Genomic DNA, 18,566 nt, shown 5'->3' on the forward strand with positions numbered 1-18,566 from the left:
ATGTACATATAAATGATAAAATTTTAAAAGAAATTTATTTCAATATTATTTTTTATGTAAGATTTTAATACATATATATATATATATATATATATATATATATATACACATATATATATATATATATATATAATATTTTATACGCACATATGATTTTATCAATTTTAATTTTGCATTTTAAAGCTAAAAAAAGAAATGTATGAATAGAAGATAATATATGTTTTAGGATATATTACTAATGCATTAGATACATTAAAATGTTTGTGCATTCTTAGATAATTTTCCAAGATGGCTATAAAATAAAATACAACGTATACTAAAATCTATTTTCCATAATTTAAATATATACTAGTACACAATATTTCTGTATGTATATCGAAATATAGAATAAAATTTCTAATATTCTAAAATATTTTATCTTGTTTCTTTGAAAAAAGTACGAATGAAATTATAATGATTAAAAGTGCGCGGTAAGCGCGCGGAGAGCGCCGCGTAATGTATCGCGCATGTGCATAGATTGCCAATTGTTCGTGAGTTTTGTGAGAAGCAGAGTTTGGGATAAATAAGTTTTTCGGCTTGTCGATTGGAGGGATAAAGGGGTAGAACCACAGAAGGAGAATTTTTTCAATTTCTCAGTGGAAAACTGTGTTTTCCGTGTGCTGAGGGCCGGTGGCCGAGTGATGCACGCATATGTCTAGGCTCGGGGGAACTCAGGTTCTAGCCACAGCACAGGTGAAGAGGACGGCTGCTGATCACGCAGCGGTGTTAAACTTTGGTGCTGCAAAACGCAGCAAGCTGTCCGCCGTTGCGGTCACGGAGATCAACGAGATTGAAAACATGACGGATACGGCTGCAGCCACGACTGATACTCAAAAGAGAGCCAATTTCTCAGCTTTAACTGTTGGGAATCCAAACGGCGTTAACAAGATTTCACCAAGTTTGGCAAGTGCAAAACCTGGTACAGCTAGAAAACTCGTCATCAAAAATTTCAAAAGTAAGCAAGACCATGGGACTACTTAACCTCAAAATCAGCTGCTACTGTTCGTGAAGATTTTTGGTGTAATTTATGATTGGCAATGTGCCTTCGTGGATTACGACATCTTTTTTAACATAATTTTGTAATTTTTGTAATATTCTTTTGCTTCATTATTTAACGAAGGTCAAATTAATTCTAAATGCGATTAATAAAAGTAAGCTGACATAACCTAACTTGACATCGTAAAAGAATGAAATGAATAAACGTCTTTAAGACGCATTACTTGTTCTTTATATATTTATTAAAAATTTCATATTGATTGTATAATTAATTAAATATGTTAGTTCGTGTATTTATATTTTTAATTTTATTAAATAAAAATAAAGAATAAATACGAATGAGCTATTTTAGTAATAATAGTAATAATTTCAAAACGTATTTATGATTCAATTTATATTTTTCAATTTATTATTTTTTTATTTTATTTTAAAATAAATTATTTAAAAAAAAAGGTACAAAAAATATTGTATTTTATATATGTATTATTAATACATATTCATTATAAAAAATATATTAATAAGTAAAAATTAATTATATATATTGTATCTATATAATAATATTTATATAAAAATGAAAATTATATTTATATAAAAAATAAATACAAATATTATTATTAATATAATTATAATATAATATTTTAATATAATTAAAAATTTTATATAGATAAACCAAAATTACCAGAAAATTATCAAGAACAGACATGGGAAAAATTACAAGAAGCTGTAATAGCAATACAAACTAGCAAGAGTATTCGTTATTCATTAGAAGAACTTTATCAAGCAGTTGAAAATATGTGTAATCATAAGATGGCATCCACATTATATACAAAGTTAACAAGGTTAACAGAAGCACATGTGCAAGCAAATATAGAACAATTTTTAGCAGAATCAATGGATAGGCATATATTCTTAAAAAAAATGAATGAATGTTGGCAATCACATTGCAGACAAATGATTATGATTAGAAGTATTTTTCTATATTTGGATAGAACATATGTATTACAAAATCCAAGTATTTTATCCATTTGGTATGTTTAAAAAATTTAAAAATATTAAAAATGATTAAAAACAAATTTTTTTATATTTTTTTGCTTAGTATTTGTATTATTTTAGGGATATGGGTTTACATTTGTTTAGAGTGTATATTGTTTTGAATAACTTAGTTCAAACACGTACAGTAGAAGGATTACTTATGCTCATAGAAAAAGAACGTCAAGGTGATACAGTGGATAGAACACTTCTTAAATCATTATTAAGAATGTTATCAGATCTACAAATCTACCAAGATGCCTTTGAAACTAAGTATGACTTTTTATATAAATATATATACTTATATATATATACATACTTTTATATAAATATATATAGATTTTTATATTTTTTTATAGATTGTTATATGTTATATTTTTTTTGCTAAATCTTTATTTTTGTAGATTTTTGGTTGCTACTGAAAGACTATATGCTGCTGAAGGTCAACGACTAATGAATGAACATGATGTTCCTGAGTACTTAGCACACGTGGACAAACGACTTCAAGAGGAAAATGAACGTTTGTTACATTATTTGGATGCATCTACAAAGTAAATATTTTATATCATATTAATATTTGTAACTATAATATTATTATTAATTAATGTTAATTTAATATTATAGATGGTCCTTAATACATACAGTAGAAAAGCAATTATTGTCTGAACATATTACCAGCATTTTACAAAAAGGATTAAGTGGTTTATTGGATGAAAATAGAATTAATGATTTATCTTTACTTTATAATTTATATAGTCGAGTGAAAAATGGCCTTGTAGAACTTTGTCTAAACTTTAATTCTTATATTAAGGTATTTTATAAATTATTCAAATATTTACAATTTTAATTATATGTAATAAATACATTGTTTATTTTTGTTCATAGAAAAAAGGTAAAACCATAGTTATAGATCCTGAAAAAGATAAAACTATGGTTCAAGAACTCTTAGATTTCAAAGATAAAATGGACAATATAGTTAACACATGTTTTCATAAAAATGAGAAATTTGCAAACAGTTTAAAGGAAGCTTTTGAAGCTTTTATTAATCAACGTGCGAATAAACCTGCTGAATTAATAGGTAATATTTTATTTTTATTTGAATAATATTTATTATCATATTAATTAATTTATTTTTTTTAATAGCGAAATTTGTTGACTGCAAACTTAGAGCGGGTAATAAAGAAGCAACAGAAGAAGAATTGGAAAGATTATTAGATAAAATTATGGTACTGTTTAGATTTATACATGGAAAAGATGTATTTGAAGCATTTTATAAAAAAGATTTAGCTAAACGTTTATTAGTTGGTAAATCAGCTTCTGTTGATGCTGAAAAATCCATGTTATCCAAATTAAAACAAGAATGTGGAGGAGGTTTTACTAGTAAATTGGAAGGAATGTTTAAAGATATGGAACTTAGTAAAGATATTAATATTGCCTTTAAACAGGTAATAATAAAACTTATGTTAATTTTATATATATATTAATTATTTATTTTTAGTTTATTTTTAATTTAATATATTTACAAATTATTTTTTATATATTATTTATTTAATTATATGATTATAAAATTTTTTTTATACTTTAAATCAGTATGCAGGAAATTTGCAAAGTGAATTGTCTGCTAGTAATTTGGATTTGACTGTTTCGATACTTACAATGGGTTATTGGCCAACATATCCTGTAATGGAAGTAACATTACCACCAGAAATGGTTCAATATCAAGACGTATTTAATAAATTTTATTTGGGAAAACATAGTGGTAGAAAATTACAATGGCAACCTACTTTAGGGCATTGTGTATTAAAAGCTTGGTTTAATCAGGTATTATTGATATATTAATGTATTAAATTTATATTAAATAGTTAATTATATATTCCATCAAACATTTCACTTAAATGTCAAAATAGGGCAACAAAGAACTTCAAGTTTCATTATTTCAAGCATTGGTGTTAATTTTGTTTAATGATGCTGACAATTTGTCCTTGGAAGATATAAAAGCAGCAACAAATATAGAAGATGGTGAACTTAGAAGAACTTTACAATCTTTAGCTTGTGGAAAAGCTAGAGTGTTACAAAAAAATCCAAGAGGAAGGGATGTTGCAGATAACGATAGATTTGTTTTTAATGCAGACTTTACAAATAAATTATTCAGAATTAAGATAAATCAAATTCAAATGAAAGAAACGGTATGATCTTTTAAATAATTATTTTTTTTTACATAATATATAATTAAAAAATGTATTATTTATTTTTTGTTCAGAATGAGGAACAAAAAGCTACAGAGGAAAGAGTATATCAGGATAGACAGTATCAGATAGATGCAGCTATTGTTAGAATTATGAAAATGAGAAAAACACTTTCGCACAATTTGTTGATTAGTGAATTATACAATCAACTTAAGTTTCCTGTAAAGGTATTGCAATTTATAAAATAATATATATCATGAAGATTTTAAATATATTAAATTATATAATTATAAAAAAAATTTTCAGCCTGCAGATTTGAAAAAGAGAATTGAATCTCTCATAGATAGGGATTACATGGAACGAGATAAAGATAATGCAAATGAGTACAATTATGTTGCATAACCTGAACCAAATACCAAAGTCATTTTAGACTGGGTGGTCACTGTGTTTTTTAGCAAAAAAACCAATTTATTTTGGTGTTTGCTCATTGTGAATGTGACATGTTGAACAAGAAAAAAATAAAAAACTTATAACTGATTGAATGTCAGCATAATGTTGCATTATGTGATCAGTTAATAAAAAAAATAGAGTGGACTCTATAAATTCGGTTTTTATAGTGCGTAATGAATACTGGACAATTGAGGTCATCTTTAAGATAGTGCTTTACTGTTATTATTCTTTTGTTTATGGATTTCGCTAAAAAAGGACCATGTGCAAAATATTTAATACAGCATTTAAAGAAATATATCAACAGTTTTTTATGCAGAACAGTTTTTCACAGCATACAGGTCTAAGAAGATAACATAGAATATTCTAAGAATTAAAAAAAATGCAATGACCGAAAGTGAATAGGAATGCGTTATTTATAATAAATAGAAGAAATAATATTAATATTATGGATATTGAACTGGTCATTGAAATAATTTTAAACAAATAGAAAATACATTATAAAATAATAATTCATGTACTGAATATGTTCATTACATGAAAAAGTACTTCATTACAGAATTTTAGGAATACCGAAAAGGAAAAACTACGGTACGTTCATATTGAAAAAAATGAACAAAAAAATATTTGAAGAAATCTTATTAAAAACATAATATTATGAATTTCTATAACAAATTTTTGTATATTACCTTATAATACAGAGTTTATAAATTCAATAGGAAAACATACAATTTGTACAAACAATGTCCATTTTTGTCAAAAAAAAAAAAAAAAAAAAAAAATAGTAAAGCAATATGTAAATTTATAATAAATTTAATAATAATATGAAACATCTTTCAAATAATGCATGTTTTATTTATAACCTGCATATTATTAAAATTAATATTTTTTAATGTATTTTTCTCTAACAAATGTATCTTTTTTATAAAGATAAAAAAACAAATAGTAAAAATGTTTCGTATTATTATAAAATAAGTACTCTGCCATTAGCTTTACAATTTTCACTACATATGATAAATTATAATAACTATTTAAATATAAATACAAATAATATTATATTTACTTGATATTTACTTTTTGCATATCTTTTGAGTGAATTATAACTTGATAAAGTACAAGTTTATAAAAATATATAAATCTTCTATCTTTATATACAAATTAAGAATCAATGTGATACAAATTATTCTTGACTAATTATCAATTTACTTTATACAGATCATAATATAAAATAAAAATTTTAATAATTTTGTTTAGAATAAATTTTTTCAATTTGTAGATTGCAAAAATATTGTTTTACAGAATTTTCACCAACTATGGTTTATTAATATTCCAGGAAATTTTAAAATTATGCTTTTAATAACATATTTCTTTATTTTTTATTATGTAAAATTATTCTTTTTTTTTTTAGTAACTCTGTATTACAAGGTTATTTCACAAATGAGTGTTAAAGAAATAATTTATTATTCATGTAAATGCTGTGCAAAATAAAATTTCTAGCAAGATAAAATATAAATAAAATTACTGTACTGTAACTATATGCTAAATCGAATATAGAATTTCTTATTATCTTATTTACTATAATCTAAAGATGAAAACAAAAAATTATTGTAAAAAGAAGGTCCAGTGCTTTTTTGTGAATACAAATATCTAATTATATTCCACAAACTACGTAAGAAAACATTTTCAAAAGAAAAAACAGAATTTCATAACGTAGAAATCGATTGTTATTGAAAAAAGAAAATATATATATAAATAAATATATTATTAATAATACAATCAATAAAATTTGAATCATCCAGTGGCTTGTTCAGTCATTTTATGTGTAATTATGAAATAGCTTATTAATGAAATTTTGTATAAACATAAAAAAAAAATGTTGATGAACCATTAGGTAATTTTAATGCAAATCCTATGAAAAGTTTTAATATATATTAAAACTATCTCCTAAACGCAGTACATGGTAAATTCATATAAAGAAATCATTTTAAAATAGATTCAAAAAGATAATTTTCATATTATTTCAGAATTTTGTTATTTTATTTGATTTCTTTTAGAAATAATATAATGCAAGAAAATTATAAATGATTTAAATTATGTAAATTAAATTTCATAAATTACCTTATACTGCGTTTCTCTGTATTACATTCAAAAACTTATTTTTGTGTAATCGTTCGTAGATTTAACAAGATTGTAAATAGAATAAGATTCCATACTTGTAATAAAATAAAAGAAAAAACTCAAATTATGTTTTATGCATGATATTTACATTTTATTTACAAGATAAAATATTAAATTATAAAACTATTTATGTTTTTACAATTACGATTGAAATGATGTATTTGTACAATACTTATTTTAAACGTACTATAAATCATCATGAATATTTTGTTAAAAAAATTATATACAAGAAAATTTTATAAGTATTTCATATCTTTAAAAAGAAATTTTTCCAAATATATAATCTTTTCTAGCGGTTTTCTTATCCTCTTAATTTTTCTACATGTTTGGTTTTTATATCAATTTCATAAAGCAAAGATTTTGCAAGATTACTAGCATTAGCCTGTTTATTTAAAAAATCAGATACTAATTTAGAAGGAAGCTTTCCACCTCCATGTGCTAAGCATTCTTTCCAATATCGATTGCCTGCCGTTCGATTGAAAGGATCTCCTTGAAAATATGTTTGCCATATCCATGAAGCAATTGCACGAGATACTAAATAAGAATAATATTTCGCACCATATCCAACTAAATGAGAAAATCTTAATTGCCATGCCTAAAAATATAATTTTTTATTTATAATTTTTATTATTTATAATAAATTATTGTAAAAACTAAAAAAGAAAAAATTGCATACTGTATTTTCAATATAAGGAAGTTCATAATATTTTCCTTGTATTTCTTTCAAAATTTCAGTTGATGACTTTTCTAATTGTCCATTGTGATAAACTTGATCTAACATGCTATAATATATCTGATTTTGTAATTCAGAAGCACAAAATATGTTTTTTGAAGCATATAATTTATCTAATAATGTTATTGGTATTTGTTCAAAAGTTTGAAAATGTCTAGCAAATGTGGATACAACCTAATAATATATATTAATATATATAAACTATAAATTATAAAATTTATTTAAAAATTACTTAAAAATTATTTGATTATAATTTTTAATAACTTACTCTTGGATCACTTGCAAAATATTCCATTAAAACACTTGGAACTTCTGCAAAATCTGTACTGCATCTAGTTCCTGTTACATGCTGATATTTTGTTCTACCTAGCATAGAATGTAATGCGTGACCCATTTCATGGAATAAATTTTCTACAGAAGAAGGACTAAGTAGACATGGCTTGGACCATGTTGGAACTGGTAATGATAACATTAATACTACTATAGGATTCTAAAATAAACATTTGAATAATGATAATGATGAAAAATATTATTAAATTGTATGAAAAATGTAATATACAAGGTATTCATCATTCTATTAAATTAATAAAAAAAGTGATTCAAATAAAATTATAATAAAAAATTATTAATCAATATTCAGTTAGCAATTATAAAAGTTAAAACACATTTACTGGAAAATTAAAGTTATCTTACCAAAATAATCTAACTAATCTTTTTATTTAAAATATTTATTGAATTATCATCTAAAAAATTATGTGATTATTACAATGAGTACCTTGTATATATATATATTCTATATAAATATTTTTTCTTTATTTAAATTACTTGATAAGATCCATCAGATAATTGCCTTCCACCTCTAATAGTAAAATGACAATCTTGATTAGGTTTTCCTTCTCTTTCAAAAAAATCACAATATATGTAACCTAAAACTGCTTCATTTTCATCTATTACAACAATTTTATGTACATTATTTGCCCAAACTTCACCAGATAAAACTGGTACATATTCCAATCGGATACCATATAATGCTTGTATCAATATATTAATTCCATCCATACAAGCACCAAGTGAAAAATATGGTGCAAATTCAGTAATAGATATATTTAACCAATTTCTTTTTGCTTTTGCTGTAAAATAAGCTGTATCCCATGGCATTATTTTCTAAATATAAAAAATAAAAAATAATGTAAATTATTTATTAATTTAATTTAATAACATTTTTTAAAATAAAAATATTATAAATAATATTTGATAAATTTTGTAAACCTGTTTTATGGGTGATTCAATATTTTTCATTTTTTGCATTTCATTAAAATCTTGCTTTGTTTTAGACTTTAAATTATCATTTAAGATATTGAGAAATTCATATATTACTTCAGGTGTTTCCATAGTACTTCCTTTAACAGCTCTATAAATTATTTACTTTTAATACATATATGTATACAATTCATAGTAATTTTAGTTAATTTTAGTTTTATCAATAAATATTTATAATCTACCGATGAGCATAAGATGAAAATCCACATAGTTTAGCCAAAGTATATCTAGAATTTAAAAGTTCTTGTAGGAGATATTCTTGTTCTTCATCAGGATATAGAAATATACGATATGCTGTTTCTCTAAGTAAGCAATTAGGAGAATCTACATAAAGTCCTTGAACATATATTTTATTATCCTTTTCTGTGAAGCTAAAATATTTTTTAAAAAATATTTTAAATTTCATATTTTAAATGAAAAAATTATTTACTTATGAAACTTACTATTGTCTTATATTAGGTGGAACAATACTAGAATCTACTGCTCTTGTATTACTAGCACCTGTCATAAATTTTTGACCTACCTATTTGAAAAATATAATTATAATAAATGTTTCTAAATATATATATATATATATATATATATATATATATATATATATTTATATAATATAAACATTTATACAAATAAATAAAATATATTAATCTATATACTTGTAATATATAATAATTCAATTGCACAACTTTTTCTCTTATAGATTCTGGTAAATGAATAGCACATAATTCAAAATCAGATAAGAATAATGTTGCAACATGTTTATCTAGTACAGATGTTTTCTGAATATCTTCATTATATACTATGTGTTTCAATGCATTATATAGTTCACGATGAGTATTTAGTCTAAAAAAATTTGTAAATAATTTTTATATCATTTTCATAATTTTAAAAAAATTATAAATATTTATTAATTATTTAATATTTTTAAAAGTAATTACTTCTCTACAATACCACTAACAGAAAGACAAGTCTTCTCTGCAGCTATAACAAACTGTTTTTGTGGATGTGCAATTCTAATAAACTCTGCTAAATCTGCAACTTTACATAATGTATCAGACATATCGTCAAAAATTTCTACCATTTTTCGTTTTCTATTTTGACTCATAGCTTCTACTATAAGTGCATCTGTTTGGGATATTGCTTGATCTCTTAAAATATTAAATCCTTCTGATGTTTTTAATTCAGATATTCCAAATAATCCCTATATAAAAAATATCAAAATTTTAAAACTTAATATATTTTATACAAATAATTATGAATATTTTAAAAAATATATATTACTCACAGTTTCTTTTCTTAAAAAATCAAATCCATATTTTTCTTTATTAATAGAATTGAATGCTGTTGCAAGAGATGACCATGTATTTACATTTCTATGTCTTTTACAATTTCTTGGAAATTGTTTCTTCAACATTTGGATCATTTTTTATAATATACTAAAAGTTTTCAAGAATAGAAATTATTATATTCATTCAAAATATTATAAATCAAAACATAATTTAAAGAAATTTTATGCAAACAATATTTGAATATTAATTTAAATTATAATGATAAAACATGTAATTAAAATTTTTTTAAGCAATAGAATAATTTATATATAAAAACAAATAAAATAAATTATTAACAAATTATTTTTTATTTTCACATATAGTCATATAGTCATTTGATTATTTATCTTTTTAATAATATTTATTTTTTATGAAATGACAGAAATATTTTTAAAAGTAAAATAAATTTGTTATTGTACATTTATTAGAAAACGATTGAGGTTATAAATAATGATTTATATAGTGTACTTAACACAAAGTAACAATCTTAGAAAACGTGATTCTATTTTTGACTGGATGATGGCATTACTGTGATTTTAACTAAGTCTGTAGTTACAAATTAAAAATGGTGTTACAAGTAAAAACATAAATTTTCATTAGAATTGTATGAAAATAAAATTGAAAGTGAAAATGAAGAAAAAACAGAACAAATGTGTTTTAATAGAAAAAATATTCAATTTATAAAATAAATTTCTTTTTGATTGACAAAAGTTTAAAAATTTTTCATTTGAGCATGATTTATTTATTAAAATAATTTATTAGATAATTCAATTTTCTATTATAAATTTTGAGGTTACTTACGAATATAAATGGTAAGGAAAATAATTTTTTCAATCATATGCAGTTGTTTGAATAAAACGAATATAATAGGTTTTTATATGTCAAGTAGAAGGGGTACAAGTATATGTTCTTGTGTACTATATAAGGATATGTCTTATATTGTTCATATATTATTTGACATCACTTAATTTATTCCGTAATAATTTTTTTAATTTATGTAATTAAACATATTTTTACTTTTGATTTTATTGAATGTGTAATTTTTTCAATTATGTTATTTTTTTTATATTTATTATTGTTATTTTTATGTTATTTTTATATAATAATTTTTCATAATATTTTTTCATGATTTTTTTTTATATAAATTATTTTATTCTTAAATTACAATATCATATAAAATTAAAAAATATATATATATATATAATAATAATGATAATAATATATATATATATATATATATATATATATATATATATATATTATTATTATTATTTAAGAATAATTCCAATTCAGATTTATTTGTTGAAATATATTTTTTTATTTTTTTATTTTTCATTTATATTTATCTTATCTATAAAATTTTTAGTTATAAAATTATAAAATAAAATGTTTTTGTTTTTTTGCAGTCTAATTCTATGATATGTAAAGATTTATTCACTGCTGTTAAACAATTAGCAGACAGTGAGATTGAATTAATAAAGACTATAGAAAATTCAAAGAAAACAAATAATATTAAGAATATTAAAAATACTATGTCTACGACAGATAAGAAAAGTGTCAAGAAATCTACAAAAGTATTCAATGTAAATATAAAAATCATAAAAAAATAATTTAATGATAATTGTAAATTTTTTATTTTTTTCATTTGATTAGGTTCGTCCATCTGCTGCTTTAATAGCAGCTAAACGTGAAGCAGCTCAACAACGTGTATTACAAGGAAAAAAATCTAATAATGTTTTTATACGTGATATATATCAAAAAGCTATTGATGCATATAATATAAAAAGAATGGAAACTGGTATTGTATTTGATCATTCTATGGCAGAACATAAATGTCTTTGGGATTCAAATTATCCAGAATGTCCTGCTAGATTAATAAGAGTTTTACAGAGATGTGAAGAATTGGGATTAATAAGTAGATGCAAGTTGATAACACCAAGATTAGCTTCAGAGAATGAAATACTTATGAAACATAGTCAAGAACAAATAGATATTTTAAAGAGTACTGATGGGTGTACAGATACAAATAATTTAGAATTATTATCATCAAAATATGATGCCATTTATATACATCCTGTATGTAAATAATTATTAATTATGAAGTAAAATAATGTATTCATTTTAAATATTTATATTTAAATCATTTAAAATTGCTCTAGTCTACTTATCGATTGTCTCTATTAGCCGTGGGTTCAACAATAAATTTAGTAGAAAGTATTTGCAAAGGAGAAATCCAAAATGGAATGGCTATTATAAGGTATAAGTAATAATACATATATATGTAATATATTTCAAAAAAGAAATTAAAAACTTTTTTAAGCATATTTGGTAAATAATTTTAAATTAAAGATATATATTATATGCTATGATTTTTTAAGTTTTTTGGTTCATTTAAAAAATAAAATTTTGTATGTTAAACATTATATATTAATATTTTAAATATTTCTGGATAATTATTTTTGACTATAAAAAAAAAAGATCATAAATATACATTATAAAAATTTTCTATAATATATAAAAAAATTTTGGTTTTTTAAATAATAATAAATGAATTAAAATCCATAATGTATATATTTTTTTTATTTACAGTGATTTAACATAGTAAAATTTTTCAATTTTTTCTAGAATCTGAGAAAAAAAAATATTAATATTACTTTTTCCATTTTCTATAATATATTCTAGACCACCAGGACATCATGCAATGAAATCAGAATATTGTGGATATTGTTTTTTCAATAATGTTGCAATAGCTGCTGAAAAAGTTTTATGTAATAATTTAGTTAGTAAAATTTTAATTGTTGATTGGGATGTACATCATGGGCAAGCTACTCAACAAATGTTTTATGATAATCCACAGTATGTAAATATTTTTCTAAACATTCTATTATCTATAAATATTATAATAGTATAAATTTAATTAATAATAAATTATAAATTTTATATGTAGAGTAATTTATTTCTCTATTCATCGTTACGAAAATGGTGAATTTTGGCCAAATCTTAGAGAATCTAATTTTCATTTTGTTGGAGATGAGTTAGGAGAGGGATATAATTTTAATGTGCCACTTAATAAAATCGGTATGACTAATGCTGATTATTTAGCTATATTTCAACAAGTTTTATTACCAATGGCCTATGAGGTAAAAATATTACATTATTATAATTTATTTTTAGTAATATAATTTAAGTAATGTAATTATGAAAAATATTAATATAAATTCTGAATATGATTTCTAAAAAAAAATCATTTTTAATTATTCCAGTTTCAACCAGATCTTATAATAGTATCAGCTGGTTATGATGCAGCTTTGGGTTGTCCAGAGGTAAATTAATAAATATTATTTATTTTTTTTTATAATTTGTTTTTATCTTAATTTAATTCAAATCTTGTCATTGTCTGGATTTAATTTATGATTCAAAATGAAAAAGTTGAAATATATATTTCAAAATATATTTCAAAACAAATGATATGAAAGAATAAAGAATAATTTTATGTGCAAAAATAAATAAATAAAAAAAAATATATATTTTTTTTATTTTTATTTTTCGAATTTGTCATTTAATTAATTTTCAATAATTGGGAAAAAATCATTATAAATATAAAAATGAACAAAAGATATAAAAATATAAAAATGAAAAACAAATTAGTTTTAAAGGAAATAAAAATTAAAAATTCATTTAATATTAATATTTGGTTACTTTTTAACTGTATATATTATATTCAATCTCTATATTCTCTATATCTCTATATTTTTCAAGAATGAAAAAATTAAATGTGTATAACATATATAGAATAACTTTTTATCAATAATTTTAGAAATTAGCTAAATTCATTTGTAAAATTGTAAACTGATATATTTGATTTATTTGAATTGTTTATTAACTTTGATTCACTCAATTGATTTTATTCACATAAAAAATTGATTAACTTGATTTTCTCAAAATAAATAAAAAATAAAAAAATGTTATCTTCTCTTTGACTTAAGATGAACATTGTATATATGAAGAATTTTAATATTTTTATTTTATTAATATTTAGGGTGAAATGTTGGTAACACCAGCATGTTATGCTCATTTACTATCATCATTATTATGTTTGGCTTCTGGAAAAGTTGCTGTTATATTAGAGGTACAAAATATATTTTCATTCTATTATTGAATTTTATTGTATATCTAATTTTTCAAATATATTGTTTTCATTATATTTTTCATTGCAGGGTGGTTATTGTTTAAAATCATTAAGTGAAAGTGCAGCATTAACATTGCGTACTTTGTTAAATGATCCATGTCCTATGTTAGAAACTCTTACATTACCTTCAATAAGGTAAACTAAAAATACAAACATGTATAATTGTTAATTATGATTTTATATATTTAATATAATTTTAGTATACGTGATACAATTTTGAATACAATTTATACACATAAGCCATATTGGAAATGTTATCAATATCAAGATACATATAGTATTAATAGTACACCAAATAATAAAGAAGAAAATACTAATCAATATTTACCTGTAGTTATATTCAAGTAAGAAATTAAATTATTTTTAATAAAATTTATTATTATTATTTTTAGTTATATAAATATTTATCTACTTCAGAGAAACTGTTAGACCAAAAGTATATGAAACTCAAAATTGTTATCCAGTTCAAACTCAAGAAATTATTGAAATAATAGAAAAGCAATTGAATACATTAATACAATGTAAGTATCTCTAATTTGATAATTTAACAATTAATTATATATATATATATATATATATAAAATGTACATATAATAATGTAAAATTTATAAATATAAATTTCCTTTTAGTTACTAATTTATCTAAAGCACCTAATAAAGTATGTATTGTTTATGATGATAGAATGTTAAAACATTGCAATATATCTGATGATAATCATCCAGAAAAACCACATCGTATTAATATTATTTATAAAAAATTTCAAGAATATAATCTACTTGATCGAAGTTATGTGCAACAAGTATGTAAATTTATTTTTAAGAAAGATAACTTTTGCACTAAAATGAATGTTAACATTAACATTTTTATTTGAAATATTAATTTTTATTTACCGATTATTTTGAAGGGACGAAGTGCAACAAAAGAAGAGTTATTATTAGTCCATACAAAAGAATATATTGATAAAATAAAAAATACAAAAAATTTAAAATCAAAAGAGCTAAAAAAGCAAGCAGAAACATATAATTCAGTTTATTTGCATCCTGAAACATGGTCAAGTGCTTGTATATCAACTGGATCATTACTACAAGTAATTGATAATGTTTTGAATGGAGAAAGTCAATCTGGTATTGCTATCATTAGACCTCCAGGGCATCATGCTACAGAGGATGCAGCATGTGGTTTTTGTATTTTTAACAATGTAGCTATAGCAGCTAAATATGCTATAGAATTTCATCATGTAAAAAGGTATTATGATTTATTTTATATATTGACTATATTGACTATCTCGATATAAACAATAATATAATTTTCAGAGTATTGATAGTAGATTGGGATGTACATTATGGTAATGGAACTCAATCTATTTTTGAAGAAGACTCTAAAGTTTTATATATATCTGTTCATCGTTACGATAATGGTAGTTTTTTTCCAAACTCTAAACGAGCAAATTATTCTTATGTTGGTTCTGAATCAGGAGAAGGTTTTACCGTTAATATACCATGGAATAAGGTTAATCTTAGAAGATATTCTGCAAAATAAGTTAATATTAACAAAGTAGAATTATTGTAATTATTTGTATTATTTGTATTATTTAAATTATAGAAAGGAATGGGTGATGCAGAATATATAGCAGCGTTTCAGCAAATAATAATGCCAATTGCTTATCAGTTTAATCCGGAATTGATTTTAGTTTCTGCAGGTTTTGATGCCTGTATTGGTGATCCTTTAGGAGGTATAGTACTATTTTATAAATATTCTTTATTATTGTTAAAGTTTACATTAATATTTTCCTTATTTTTAAGGTTGTTTTGTAACACCAGAATTGTATGGACATTTAACACATTGGCTATCTTCTTTAGCTAATGGTCGTGTTATTCTTAGTCTTGAAGGAGGTTACAATACTAATTCAGTTGCACATGCAATGGCTATTTGTACGAAATCCTTGCTTGGTGATCCTTTACCAATGTTAGAAAGTGGACAAATTCCATGTGCAAGTGCTGTTCACACTATCCATAATGTTTTAAAAACTCAAAAACAATATTGGCCAAATTTAATATTTAATTTATCATTACCAAAGGAAAAAATACTTTCTAAACCTAAAGTATCATATAAAAAAACAAATGAACAAATTATAAACAACGAAGAACTTTTAAAATATTCTGAATCTAAGATAGCATTGGAAGAAATTGAGACAGAAAAAATGCAAAATAAAAAAATTGCAACCTGGAAATTCATAAACAAAATTAAAAACGTAGATCTTAATGACAAATTAGATGAAGCGATTGATTCATATTACGAGTCAGAAAATACTCAACTTAATGATAATACTTTCTATAACGAAGGTATGATAAATTAGAAATATATATGTATATATATATATATACAAAGTGTTAAAAAAAAAATCTAAAACTTTAAGGACTTATAATACTTAAAAAAAGTAAAAAATATTCAATTATGTAAATTCTTAAATTAATTTTTTCGAGTAAAATCAATTTTTGTCATTTGTGAATATTGGATATCGTAATTAAAATTCTTTTTTAAATATAAATAAAGAGATTTATTTCACATGATATTGAATGTTTATAATGATAAAAGATGATTTTATATCGAAAATGATTTATATTGATTGGATATGTTTGCTTCTTGTGATATATTAAGTCTTTAAGCTTTTAAATTCTTTTATTAATTTTTTGTATATTTATAAAACAGTTTCTCACATAAAGAATTATTTTTATAGTTTCTAAATATACAAAGACGTATATGAATCAAGATCAAAAAGAAGGACATTCTAATGAAAATTTTACTAGTTTTGCTGCTGGTAGTAGTGGTAAACAGAATGAAAGAATAATTACACAAACAAGTGGCAATAAAAATTTATATGATTATTTTTCAGAAAATTTACAAGTAATTAGTAAAATTTTTAATATTATATATTATATATTTAATATTATATATTAATTAAATATATTATTAAATTAATTTTCATTATTGGAATTTTTTATAAAATTCTATAGGCACTAGTAGCTGGAGACATGTTTGCAGTGATACCTTTAAGAGAATGTCCACATTTAGATAGTATTAGGGATGTACCAGCTTTGGGAATTGATGTACATTTACCTTGTGTAGAATGTGGAAGTACTGCTGAAAATTGGATCTGTCTACAATGTTATATTATTCATTGTGCGCGTAATATCAATCAACATGGTGTATTACATGCTGAAAAAATGGAACATCCATTGGCACTAAGTTTTAGTGATTTATCAGTTTGGTGTTATAAATGTGAAGCATACATTGATAATCCAGTAAGTTTTAAATATTTATTGTAAATGTTTATTTTAATATCTTTTTTAATGTTTAATAATATTTGTAGCGATTATTTGCTGCTCGTAATGCTGCACATCAAAGCAAATTTAATGAGGAATTGCCATGGACATATAATGATGATTGAAATAAAAATATATTTAAAAAAATTTGCAATTAACTATGTATTTTATAATATCTGTAAATCTTTAAAGTATATACTTTTATTTCTGTATTATGTTTAGATAAATTGTTAACATAATTTATGTATTATAATTTTATAGCTTTTATTACAGACAAGATACAAAATAAATCTAACATTTAATGCATTTTTTTATTTTATGCCTTAAAGATATTAGAACTTTTTAATCATTTTTAATCATTTTAGTATTCTTAATATTATCAATTCAATTTAAAATTATATTAAAATATTAGTAATAGTTGGATTAAATTTTTATATAAAATTAAATAAAAAAATAAAAAATAAATTTTTATATAAAATAAGAAATAAAAATGTTTATGTAAAATTAAAAAATATTTTTATTATTATTATTATTATTATTAGAAAATTTTGTAAATATATATGAAGTATTACATATATTCTATATTACATATAGAAATAAATATATATATATATTTATTTCTATATTATAATATATATATATATTTATTTCTATAAATTATGAAATAGATAATTGATTGTTCCATATTTATATACATATACATATCTTTAATTATCTTTAGAAAATTTTATTAAATGAAGATTAGAAATAACTTTTTATTTTGTAATCATTTTAATAAAATATTTTTAAGAATCAAAAAAA

The 18,566-nt window shown here is 22.0% G+C and overlaps 3 protein-coding genes across 6 annotated transcripts; 2 read left to right on the plus strand and 1 right to left on the minus strand.

The window, feature by feature from the left end:
* The first annotated feature begins 405 nt into the window (after positions 1-405).
* LOC107999906 (cullin-4A) lies at positions 406-6,939 on the plus strand. The gene is made up of 11 exons (XM_017060002.3): positions 406-994; positions 1,700-2,063; positions 2,149-2,337; positions 2,469-2,615; positions 2,689-2,875; positions 2,950-3,142; positions 3,208-3,509; positions 3,655-3,885; positions 3,972-4,250; positions 4,325-4,477; positions 4,557-6,939. The coding sequence occupies exons 1-11, from the start codon at positions 691-693 to the stop codon at positions 4,650-4,652; spliced, it is 2,445 nt and encodes an 814-aa protein (XP_016915491.1). The 5' UTR covers positions 406-690; the 3' UTR covers positions 4,653-6,939.
* On the minus strand, positions 6,940-11,106 carry LOC108000241 (mitochondrial intermediate peptidase). The gene is given in 12 exon segments (XM_017060507.3): positions 6,940-7,470; positions 7,552-7,782; positions 7,877-8,098; positions 8,434-8,772; positions 8,878-9,019; positions 9,111-9,299; positions 9,372-9,451; positions 9,582-9,768; positions 9,864-10,126; positions 10,211-10,353; positions 10,356-10,361; positions 11,055-11,106. Coding segments are annotated over 12 exon segments (2,133 nt in total). The 5' UTR covers positions 11,092-11,106; the 3' UTR covers positions 6,940-7,176.
* LOC108000057 (histone deacetylase 6) lies at positions 10,704-18,071 on the plus strand. Of its 4 annotated transcripts, none has more exons than XM_017060244.2 (19): positions 10,704-11,065; positions 11,660-11,836; positions 11,907-12,329; positions 12,413-12,510; positions 12,936-13,109; positions 13,201-13,393; positions 13,517-13,576; positions 14,293-14,382; positions 14,471-14,577; positions 14,643-14,786; positions 14,860-14,963; positions 15,072-15,241; positions 15,347-15,687; positions 15,756-15,951; positions 16,045-16,174; positions 16,245-16,784; positions 17,180-17,346; positions 17,457-17,744; positions 17,813-18,071. In XM_017060244.2, exons 1-19 carry the CDS (start codon positions 11,063-11,065, stop codon positions 17,888-17,890), a joined length of 3,483 nt encoding a protein of 1,160 aa, XP_016915733.1. In that variant the 5' UTR covers positions 10,704-11,062; the 3' UTR covers positions 17,891-18,071. The 4 variants fall into 4 exon arrangements, with proteins under 4 accessions (XP_016915733.1, XP_061935339.1, XP_016915810.1 ...); XM_062079355.1 differs by having other exon boundaries at positions 11,660-11,827; XM_017060321.3 differs by lacking the exon at positions 10,704-11,065 and adding an exon at positions 11,092-11,229.
* Positions 18,072-18,566: the final 495 nt, after the last annotated feature.

This window comes from Apis cerana, linkage group LG9 (assembly GCF_029169275.1).
Source record: "Apis cerana isolate GH-2021 linkage group LG9, AcerK_1.0, whole genome shotgun sequence".
Classification (NCBI taxonomy): domain Eukaryota; kingdom Metazoa; phylum Arthropoda; class Insecta; order Hymenoptera; family Apidae; genus Apis; species Apis cerana.

What these genes read in the sequence shown, in the direction of transcription:
- LOC108000057 (XM_017060244.2), top strand. An exon ending in CTTACATTACCTTCAATAAG is followed by an intron (nt 14,578 to 14,642) that starts GTAAACTAAAAA and finishes ATATAATTTTAG; the next exon opens with TATACGTGATACAATTTTGA. An exon ending in TTACCTGTAGTTATATTCAA is followed by an intron (nt 14,787 to 14,859) that starts GTAAGAAATTAA and finishes TATCTACTTCAG; the next exon opens with AGAAACTGTTAGACCAAAAG.
- LOC107999906 (XM_017060002.3), top strand. Translation starts at nt 691, where the DNA reads ATGTCTAGGCTCGGGGGAACTCAGGTTCTAGCCACAGCACAGGTGAAG. An exon ending in TTAATATTGCCTTTAAACAG is followed by an intron (nt 3,510 to 3,654) that starts GTAATAATAAAA and finishes ACTTTAAATCAG; the next exon opens with TATGCAGGAAATTTGCAAAG. An exon ending in AAATTCAAATGAAAGAAACG is followed by an intron (nt 4,251 to 4,324) that starts GTATGATCTTTT and finishes TTTTTTGTTCAG; the next exon opens with AATGAGGAACAAAAAGCTAC.